Source organism: Aspergillus pseudoviridinutans (genome assembly GCF_018340605.1).
Source record: "Aspergillus pseudoviridinutans IFM 55266 DNA, scaffold_4, whole genome shotgun sequence".
Taxonomy (NCBI): Eukaryota; Fungi; Ascomycota; class Eurotiomycetes; order Eurotiales; family Aspergillaceae; genus Aspergillus; species Aspergillus pseudoviridinutans.
The window spans coordinates 4,405,295-4,416,415 of NW_025091284.1; the positions used below are offsets into that span (position 1 = coordinate 4,405,295).

The 11,121-nt window shown below is 47.9% G+C and overlaps 3 protein-coding genes across 3 annotated transcripts; 1 reads left to right on the forward strand and 2 right to left on the reverse strand.

Moving 5' to 3' along the window:
• Window positions 1-211: 211 nt before the first annotated feature.
• Window positions 212-1,311, forward strand: Asppvi_006959 (SDR family oxidoreductase; the record flags this gene model as incomplete). Its single annotated transcript, XM_043302854.1, has 5 exons — window positions 212-241; window positions 298-384; window positions 455-1,053; window positions 1,104-1,198; window positions 1,256-1,311. The coding sequence occupies 5 exons, from the start codon at window positions 212-214 to the stop codon at window positions 1,309-1,311; spliced, it is 867 nt and encodes a 288-aa protein (XP_043158789.1).
• A 1,563-nt stretch (window positions 1,312-2,874) lies between these two features.
• Asppvi_006960 (Zn(II)2Cys6 transcription factor domain-containing protein) lies at window positions 2,875-3,607 on the reverse strand (the record flags this gene model as incomplete). The annotated part of the gene is made up of 2 exons (XM_043302855.1): window positions 2,875-3,493; window positions 3,549-3,607. 2 exons carry the CDS (start codon window positions 3,605-3,607, stop codon window positions 2,875-2,877), a joined length of 678 nt encoding a protein of 225 aa, XP_043158790.1.
• A 1,917-nt stretch (window positions 3,608-5,524) lies between these two features.
• Asppvi_006961 (uncharacterized protein) lies at window positions 5,525-6,884 on the reverse strand (the record flags this gene model as incomplete). Its single annotated transcript, XM_043302856.1, has 2 exons — window positions 5,525-6,786; window positions 6,848-6,884. 2 exons carry the CDS (start codon window positions 6,882-6,884, stop codon window positions 5,525-5,527), a joined length of 1,299 nt encoding a protein of 432 aa, XP_043158791.1.
• Window positions 6,885-11,121: the final 4,237 nt, after the last annotated feature.

An 11,121-nucleotide genomic window follows, 5' to 3' on the forward strand; every position in this document is an offset into this window, starting at 1 on the left:
GAAGCTCCCGCAGATGACATCACGGCAACCTTGCTGTTGCGGGTAATCCTTAAGGGAAATGTTTTTCAAGGAAAAATGCTATTTAGAGCTTGAAATATATATGTAGACAAATTCACCCTCTATCTTAGAAAGTTTCTCTACTCAGCCACGTCTTCACGTCGAGAACCGAAAGGGGAAGTAGCCACTGAGATTACTTCGAACAATCTGCACAATGTCACTGAGTGGAAAGATCGTGCTCCTGGTAAGTTTTAAGTGTGTCCAGTGCTGCTCGAGGTCTAATTAGGCACTATGCAACAGACTGGAGCCTCAATGGGAATTGGTGAAGCTATTGCAAGGGATCTGGCAAACCATGGAGCGGACCTTATTCTTTTCTCTCGTTCAGAGGTACGTCGTAGGAGAACTCTACGATATGGGCTGGTCTGCTCGGAGAGAAACTGATGACTGCGACTCTAAGGACAAGTTGAGTAAGCTCACGAAGGAGCTGACTCAAAGCAATCCCAGTGTCAGGGTGATCCACCGAGCCGTCGATGTTGGTGACTTTGAAGCCGTTGATGCGGCCGTTGAATCCTCGGTCAATGAACTCGGTGCTATCGACGTTCTAATTAATGGTGTAGGGACAACCCCCTTTGATATCGTCCATGCGGTGCGCTATGTGTCTGACGTGTTTGAGCAGGCCGGCATTGCTTTAGGTGCACCGAACGCATTCTACAATCTCAAAGTTTCCGATATCCAAATAATGAATTCCACCAACGTCAACGGACCCATGTTTGTAACCCATGCGGTTTTGAATCGAGGAATGTTGGCCAGCAAACAAGGCGTCATCATGAACATTACCTCAGTCACCGGATTGGAGGTGCCGCCTTTTCCAGGAGAAGCCGTTTACCACGCCAGCAAGGCTTGCCAGGAAGCATTTACCAATGCGTTGCGTAATGAATTGATAGGGACTAATATCAAGGTGCTGGCCCTCCGCCCCGGGTGTGTCGCAACAAATTTCCACTCCCAGCGCGTTGGGCATGACAAGGAACAATATGATGCTTTCTTCGAAGGTTACACGTAAGCATCCTTTGAAACATCTTGTCTGATCTTCTGGCTAACGATCCTAGACCATTGACACCAGACGATATTGCGCAGGCAGCCGTTTATATGTTGAATCAGCCTCTCAACGTGTCGATTAAAGCATTGGACGTGGTTCCTTCTGGTTTGTCGGACCTGTTTAAAGGAATTGCTATTCCTAGACTAATGAAGTCAATATTAGCGCAAAGATCGCTGGCTGTGTTTGATCGCAGGTGGAGTGAACGCAACGGGCAATAAAGATCATAGCTCCACTTCAGTTAAGATGTGGTATTGCTGCAACCTAGAGCATGCGCTACGCAATCCCAGCATGAAGCTTGGAAACGAGGTTACTTCGATATACTGTTCGGGAGCGTCGGATTGCGGTGGTATGGGCTTGTGTGGAGGTCAGATACAACGGCAATTTMCGCCGGCATTGTTGGATTTACCAAGTGGCATGGTTCCTCTGGAAAAGTATGTATGCTTCCATAGTTATGCACAGGACGAATTCTTCATAGAGCCAGACAACTGAAAGACAGAAACACGGTAACTATTAAGCTCATCGTCCACCATGTCCAGCCAACACAACTGTTCTAGCACTAGGCTTTCTGCGACCAGTAGCGACGTAGTTGATCAGCAATGCAGACTGTTCGACGACCAGATATTCTCTGACATTCTTCGATAAGCTCCAAAGTACGCTCTCGTTCTAGCACACCCTCTGTCACCAGGCCGGCTACATAGAGGCACTGCGTCGAAAAAAGACTCCAAACCTCTCCAATTCCAGAATTGGCAATCATAACAATTTGGTGCCTTGAATTTTCGACCTGTCGGCGGTTTAAGAGAGGATTACTTTGGAGGATGTTGAGAGCCCCAGAAGGTTCTGGTCGGCGGCAGAAGGACAAAAGGATCTTTGAGGCGTGGTAGACCTGATGCGCAATGCCTGGTTGCACAGCTCGGTCAGTTGCAGCGATGATGAAATGTGTGAGGGCGCTTACCACTTTGAGGGTATGTGAACCATAATGAGTGGAAGCCATAACCATTTTCAAGCCCTCTTGTGGACTGGAAGAGACTTGCAGCGGTCATTGATCGTGGCAACTTCTTTTTCCACTCATCGAGACAGCTGTCAAGCTTATCTGCGCGGTCCCATTTGGCCTGCGATTCGGAGAGAGAACCATTGACGCATAAGGTGACACACTGCCCGAAAATAAAGATGACTCGGTTAGCAATATCTTGAACTGATAAACTGTCATAAGACTCGACGGGGGGTGGCTGCCAGTAGCTTTCGTCAAGTATCATTGGACGGCCGGTCTGCAGCGCTGCCCAGATATCGTGTCGATACCATGTCCAATAGGTAGTCCCTCTGATGCCAGGCTGAGCCCCATTGACCCCGTAGGAAGATATCAGACTGGCTACCCCTCGTAGATGAGAACCAAAACTGTCGCCGATGACATCTAACATCTCATAACTATACAGTCAGCAATGGCTCATGCATTCGAGGAGTGATATAAGAATAGGCGTTTACGTTGAAAGAATAATGCTCGAAGCGAGAATCTCGTCACTGCTTGCGATGTCCGGACGTCCTATCAATCCACTCATTGCAAGCAAGGCCTGTTGGTAGTAGCCAACCGCATAGCGGTCATATAGGACTTGCTGTTCCTCATGGGCTGCAACTAGACTCATCTGCTTAGCAGACATTGCTAAGCAGGAGTGTAGCAGAACCGGACATCGTAAGGCTAGCACTGGTACTATCCAGTGGAATGGCTGCTCATGCGAGAATGAATCTACCTGGGGTCGTGGATACCATCAAAAACAGTTCAACAAACATCAAAAACTATCTTTGCTCACCCATTTAGAGACACGGTCAACGTAATTACGGAAGATCAGAATTTCATGATCAGAGAGCACAAGGTCCTGCTCGACATGAAGATTTGACGGTTGGTTGCCGGCATAGTCCCGAGGAATATGAGGTGGAATATGTTCGCTTGCGTATAGACTGCTTGGGCCGAGCACGTCATGAGACGCGATAAGTTCTGAAGCGGAAAAGCCACGATTCTTTCCAAGGTCACCGTTCTGAAGTATGGTTCTCAAGTTAACGAGGCATGTTGGAGGGGTTGTCGATCTCTCAGAAATGGGCAAGGCGTCTGGGTTCCTGTGGGGGAGCCTCGAGTTGCCTAGAGCATCAGGTCTGACCCTCTTCTCAGATAAGGAAAGGACCACGTCTCCGTGATCATGCTCCTCCGTACGGAGATGGTCATAGGCAGTAGTACGATCGGAGTTACTTTCGGCATTGTTTGTCGCAGGGCTGCTCTTGCCTGGGTTCACTCGCACCGCGCCCCTGTGGATATGGGGCCGATCATATTCACAATGTCGATTTCTCTTCGCGCAATTTGCGCACGAGGGACGCCCCTCGTCGCACTTGACGTGACGGGCACGACATGTCTTGCTTCCGAGGGCATCAGTCGTGCTCGACACGATGTTCAAACGATACTTTGGCTTACCATCCGCTGTTCACGCGGAGACGCCGGTTTGCAAGCCGTCGTGTCTGACCAACCGGCATTGCCAGTCAGATCTCAAAAACCGCCCGCTTGGTCAGATAAAAGATGGACTATCTGCCGAGAACTTGTAGCTCGGGACGAGGTTTTTCGACAGCGGCCAAGTCTTCTTTCAGTATCTGGCGGTGGACCTCAAGGGCATGAATTAATAAGCAACCCTTCCCGAGTGAGTGAGTTGCTAGATAAACTATGGAGTAACCAACTAGTTTGTTGGATGACTGACGAATAATGGCTGGTCCATTGACAGTTATGCTCTTCGGGACGAGGTCACCCTTCGGCTAGCAGTGTCTTGTCTCGGGATCTGCGCCGAACCCGCCTTATCTCTCGTCTCATCAAGTAGTGGTTGTGTTTTATAAAAGGCTGGACACACATGCTATCCCATGTTTTAGAGGAAGGCAATTTTCTTTCCAATTCTCTCGTTTCTCCGCGTTGGTTCCGAGGATACTGGAGAGTATGAATTGACGGAATTTGGCAGACTCTAAATCCGCTCACTGCGGGTTGTCGGAAGACTCAAGAAGGAACCCCCCAAGGTGTCTTTTCTATGATGCTATTGATAGGCGAAGGGTAGCAATTCAAATCGACCCTATTACTTTTAGTATCCGCGGGGTCATGTCCTCGTTTAATAAATCTAAGAAGCGTTCTAGGTGCGTTAATCAGCAGGCATAGATATTTCTGAGCAGCCTGCATACCCGCAGCGCGCCACCTCTGGCTCAGGAGCCTTAGAATATCTCAGTGATTTAAGAGTCTGGAGATTTTCTCCGGACTCATCTCCCACCGGTACCCACTCATTCATTATTGCCGTGGCTTCGTAACGGGATAGACAATGAACGGAGAGAGAAAGTTGAAATCAATAGATGCCTCATTTATATGTCGAGTGAATTCAGCATCCTCTTGTCATATTAGCAACTGATTGGCCAGGGCAGATTGAAGTCTCAGCATTATTAGGTCCGCTTTACTGCCCTTTTCACATGCGACGAGAAGTCCACTGGAAGTATGAGCATTCCCAGAAATTATGACCGTGATGGTGTAATAGTTCTCAACTCTTGGATTGAGGACACATGCAGACGCGGATGCTCTTATAGAAACTGCTCGGGAACCAATGTTCAGTCATCTGTGACTGCTTTGGACTACATTTCGTCCGATGCATGCCATTACAACCCTCTCGATAAGTACCACCAGCGGTGAAATAGGCACTGGGAAACAGAGCTGGGCAAAAGAACCACATGGAACTCGACGCTGATCATCGCCCCKGCATTCAACAAGAAGCCATTGTTGAAATGTTGAGCCGTCAGTCATAATCTGAAAAGTGAGCGGAATACAATGCTTCTATAAGGTCTCCAGAGACTTCTACGCATAGTTCTATTAATGACATGATGCTGCCGAATGTCGCAATAGTCAGAGGCGCAGGTGAGGGTTGCCGTGGGGTTCTTAGTAAATTACTACGGAATATTTACGAGGGTGAACACTAGCCTGAATTAACCTGAATAGGGCAGCCACACACTTAGAACATAATGAGTAGAGCCTAGTGATCACTACCTTACTTTCACTGTTGTATGCTTTTACCTTTTTTCATTCTTCAGCCTCTCATTCTGTCTTCACTCTGATTCAACTGAAGTCTCACTTGGTCCTCTGCTAGGCCGATGACAGAATTCTTAGGTGCTATAGAGAGATAGGCTTCCAATTTATAATCTAGGTCAGATTCCTGTCGACACCACCTGAAATGGTTGACATTGGTAATATCACGCAACAAAATCTGACAGGGATCGAAATGCGACCCATGCTGATATCAAAGAAGCATAACGGCTCATAGATACAGAGAAGTGAATGTAAGAAATATGACTTGGCCGAAGGAAAAAAGACCCTAAAATTGATTCAATGCCCTTCTCCGCCAGAGTCGCCAGAATTCATCGTTATAAAAATGCTCATTTCACCTCGTTCGCGTCTGAGAATGGACTCTCGACTCGTGGAGGTGGTACTCGGCTGCTTCTGTTTGACCTGGATCCGTCATTCGTATCCAGAAAGGCCGACGATCGCGCCTCGTTCTGAGAGGCATTTTGGTCCTTGAAGGGACTTTGATCGACTGCAGGTGAATCTTCAATCACCGTTGGGGTGTGAGAGGATCTGGCAGGCGGAGTCTGCCCGACGCTGTCCTTGTGGTGGGATGTCTTGTCGTCGTTCTCATCGTCTGACGAACTGGCATCAAAAGTGGAGGTCGTAGCATCGAATTTGGGCTTTGCTGTGCTGGTGGAGCGTGCCTCGTTCGTGCTAGACGAGCTAGACTCTGTCTGCTCCTCGATGGCTTGAACAGTCGGTGGCTTTGTGGTCTTTTTGGCGCCAGTGGCCTTCACCATGACAGGTTTGGCGGTGACTGTCCGCGCGACAATCGAGCTCTTGGTGTTGGCTTCTGTAAATGCCGCCTTCGCAAGCTGTGCTTTGGTAATGGCGGGAACAGCTGGCGTTTCTGGTGCGGACGGAGGCTGGCCTCCGTTATGGATGCTAACAACAGCAGCCCGAGTGCGCATGACCTGCTGGGCGGGCATCGGGCTGACGATGGCGTTGTTGCGGTAGATCGTGGTGGCAACGCTGCTACGCAAGCTGGGAGAAAAGCTGCGATGAGCCTGCGATACATCGGACCAGGCCGAGTCGCGCAAGTCGCCTGGCATAAAGAAGTGCTGATCCGGGGAGGCGCCAGGGAGCGGCGGGACCGGCGGCACCAGTGAGCCCGGCGTTTCTGGCGGTGACCGGTTGGTGACACCGGGGATATAGGCTATCTGAATGACATTTGATGCGCGAGTCAAGACTGTGGAGGCAATCGAGTTGGTCGATTTCCGAGACTGACGAGCGTCTCCGAATGCGCTTCTCTTTTCCGCAGTGTCACCATTTTGTTGATCGTATTCACTCCGCTTCTTGCGAACGAAGAACCACCATATCAGAAATGTGACAATAGCAATGAAAGCAATTCCACCAATGACTCCTCCTGCAATAGCGCCCACATTGGTACCGCCTCCGCCTGACGAGTTGCTGGAGCTGCTGGTGGAAGTGGATCGCTGAACACATTTGGTAGTGGCGCATTGGCTACACGATTGACTGATCATCGTACATGCGTAACCCTCATCACAGACGGGACATGACGGTGCTGTTGAATCGCATGAGACGCATTGTTGGAAGTCGCGAGAGTACATGGCTAACATCATCCGGGTTAGTAAACTATCATAGAGGGCGTATCGACGGCAAAAGGGACATACCGCGCGGGAAGAAGGGATGATCGATGGAGTGAGACATGATGAAGAGGTCAAAGATGGCGGATGGAAGATAACTGTGCAGGTATATGTCGTGACAAGCAAAAGGACGGTGCGAAAGGACGATGCCGTCGACTGGCTCTATAGCAAAGATACGATGAATCGAGAGGAAAAAAGAGTGACAAGCCGGTCAACGGCGTAGCGAATGTGTAGATATAATCCAAAAGAACGTGAKATGCTCAGGGAAGACGTCAAGTCGAAAGCGTTATGGTTGGGTCATAAGTGTGTAGCGGCGGCAGTTGTGGATTGATCCCGACGATGCAGTGTTGACGGCAGTCATAGCCTCTGGGGCATCATGAACCTTGAGTAAGCAGAGAGTCGACGTCGATTTCACCCAGATCCAGGATCGCCAGACGCTTCCTTTAAATTTATCGACCGGTAAGCAGCACGAAGTTGTTCCGGTTGGTTGACGCTGGAAGACACGCGCTGCGACCGGGGATGGAAGTAGGGAGCTTGCGAAAACAAACAGATGAATGGACAATCGAGAAGACGAGGGTATATGGAGCAGAATAGAATCAAATGGAGAATAGTATGTAAAGGATGAACGAGGAGAACAGTTCAGAATGAAAAAGTAATGGGAGTGGTAGTAAAGAGCGGCAAGAAAATGGAAGAGGGATGATTATTGACCTGGAGGGAGAAGGTGGAGAGAAGGTCGTGGTGGTGAAGTAGTACTGCACTATTGTTACTAAGAGGGCTTCGGGAGGAGAATCTTATGCCCACGGAGGCCGAATATTAATGCCACTGCCTGTCTTGATTATGAATCTCTGCCAGTCTCAACAGTATCAGGAGTCAGAGATGCAACAAGTTTGAATCCCCTTATCGAGGGCAAGCTCTCCTCGATATATATAGAGAATACGTTTCTACGCTGACATTCTATGCCGGTTGTCTGGATGATCATGCACGAGAGGAAAGAGGCACGGCGGGCGTCGAGATACTCATAGAGGACAGGGCCAAGACCCAAGCCAGCACCATTAACATTGCAGCCACTCTGCAAGGACTTCTTTGTCTCTTCTACCCTCCTAACATGACACTCGAAAACTGCCACCTAGATAGAGTCAACAAATACAGTACATACACCAACCCATCAACATCGCCCTTACTTGGCATATCTTGAATTTGTGGCTATTATGCCAGCCTCTTGAACAACCAGCCATATGGCTCGCTCTTCTCGTAATATCCCATCAATATCTGCCTGCCTGTGCAGCCGGATGTGCCCCCTACGTTGTTGGGGCGTGGCTCGACTGCCCCTGGTCTGGACCATCTCACGTTCTTTCGCCGGGAAATTACACTTGATGACCTGGTCCAATCACAGTGCACTGTGGCGTCCAGTTCGTCCTCAGGCACGGCACGAAGAGGAGTCAATTTCAGGTACACCAGCTCCGTCGCTACCAGCCTTCAATCTCATCCATTATTTGCCATGGCCAACTCACTGTTTCACAACCCTTTCCTGGGTTGAGAGGTCCACAGTCTGTCATATGTTCAACGTAGCCCTCGTAGGGCTGTTCAGTCTGTGCTTCCCTTGACTGCTGTGATATGCGGAAATTCGAAAGGCACTTCTCAAGGTAGTACCGCTGAGTTGTGCCAAGCATGCGTCATCCTGATCCATCCAGAAACTGTGGTGCTCCAATGGCCGCTCTTATCTAGATGTTGTCTCGATGGCGTGGCCTGTCTCTGACTTTCCATAGACAGCAGAGTTGAAATACAATAAATAACGTATGTCTTGCGATATAGTCAAGCAGTAATGTACACCCTAGGATAGTTATCTGATCAGTCTCCGTTGGCAATACTGGAGATGTTATTCTATGTCCTGCCAGCTCGATCTGGTCCACGAACTAATGGAGACCCTTCCAATATACACATTTGTTCTCTTGCAATGCCTTGCATGGTTTGCCAAATTGACCATGGTACGGCAAGTGAGTGTCCATGTCAATATTCATGTTACGTAGTAGGTCAATTATGAGTTGCTCAACGCGGTGTCTAACTAGATATATATATCTTCAAACTACATGTTGCTACTACCCGAGAGTTTACAAGCAAACACTGCTATTCCACCGTACTTGCCATGACAATGAATTCAAGGAAACCAAATTAGCTGGCAAACACATATATATTGAAATTGGCAGTAATATTGTTGCTGCTCTGGTGTCTCTCTTGAATCCGAGGAAGAAATGGTAAGGAACAGCTGCAACCAGAAGCCTTCGCCAGTGCACAAGAATGACCAAGTCTAATTTAACACTCGAGACAGTATATCCGTACACCAGAGTATACTTTAATTGTCTAAAGTAGTCCGTCAGGTTACTCATATAAGGTCACCGAGTACGTGATTTTGTTGGTAATTGTGTAATTGTTACCCATCCTTACAAACATCATAGCTACATCATCATCTTCAACAGCACCAAAACAACAATGATGAAGAGAAGTCTACAAGTCTACCGGTCTAACTGACAGTATAATTTCTGCCAAAGGCCTGATAATCTTCACCCAGTATCTTGATTAGTCTCGCGGATACTCTCTGGCGAGAGCTAAGCTTGCTTAAAATATTAACAACTTTGACACGTTCGAAGGAACGGATATGTTTGCAGGTTCAAACTGGTTGTACAGTCGTGGTAGGTATGAAAAATGCACACCGAATACCGTCTGTTCCTGGCACTGAACTGCCACGTAGATCAGAACAAACTATACTCCATGGATAGGATCGGTCTATGGGTCTCGAAAATCCCCTCTCTCCCGACACGGCAGTCGAAATAAGATTCAAATGGCAGAACTTGATAACAGAGCCAACAGCATGAGGTATGATGCGCAGGAAATCATATTCTTGCGTGTATATTCTTGCGTGTTGACTTGATCACATTAGGTGGTTTCTTTCACCAGACCACAGTCAAGCTGCAAGACGAAAGCAAGATGAAAGCTAAGTCCACCGAATTCATTCAAAAGGCGTGACATGCATCAAGTCATACTTGCATTGTAAGTGACAGGCGCCTTAGAATCTCTCTGCAGGGTTGAACCTCGGATAAGTGGCTCTGAGATTCTGGTTCGGAAATTTCCGTCTCCAAGCTGATCAACTGGGCTGATCGTCTGAGGTTCAGACCCTGTTCCGGATGTCTTTCAGACTCCTTTGCATGGATATGTCCATCGAGGCTGTGGGTGTGACTTGTGACTTTGATCCGCTTTCTGCATTTGAGTTTATTTCAGCACCACCCATAAAAAGTATATTTTCGAGGACTGTAGCACACGAAGTTAACCAACTTAAAGAGCTTGCAGAGTGTAAAGAGGTACAATGGTGGCTGGAGTGTGTCGCCTTGTTCTAAAAATAGGTACACAGTAGTTATGAAAAGTGGCGGTTCACAAGACTAAGACTGATTAAGCTAGCCAAGTGTGGCAATGATGATCATCAAGCCAATTTAACTGGGGCTAAGCAGTCTTTTTATGGAGTGGCACTGTGACAGCAGAATAATACAGGGTCATAAAAAATGTCAAGGGCAGGGAGATCCATGAAGCAGGACGGACTCCTGTCCCTGATACTGTATCGTCTTAAATGTGAAAGAAACCAGTCATGGCAGGCAATCTCTTTGATTGATGTGAATTTTAATCTTGAAACCATGGCTGACCTCCGAACATAATACATGTAGTAAATGAACGAATCAGTAGTGTCCCAAGTCTAGAGGATGACCCTCCAATTAAAGTGAGTAGACAAGGATCTCGAGCTAGTACTGACTCCTAAACTCTGCTCTGTTTGTTTGACCAACGGCTGATGGACACAAAGGAATGAGTCCACTCCACTGTATCCACAAGGTTATATTTGGCTGGGGCGTTAGCCTTTTCGAGAATCTCTGGAAGACACCCCCCCGCCCCCTGAAACTTCATTTGTATTAAAACTGTATTGTAATTGTTTATTTATTGTAATATATTACAGAGTTGTTTGGCCTCTTTGCATGATAATGAAGGTATGGACAATTCCAAATGTCATGTACAGAGAGAGTAGTGCCGTTGGATCAATATGGAAGCAAGCCAGTCGTTGAAGTAGGTATGAGCTAGAAAGAAACTAGAATCTACCGAACCTCGCCTGGCGTATCAAGTCCAGTATTCAGCCCATTGCTGAGTAGATCAACATTCTTCTGAGTGTAATCTCTGCCCCTCTCAGTCATGCTGGCGAGGGGTGTAGAATGCTGGGATACCAGATATTTTAGTAAGCCACACTTGGCCACAAGATAACTACGTAA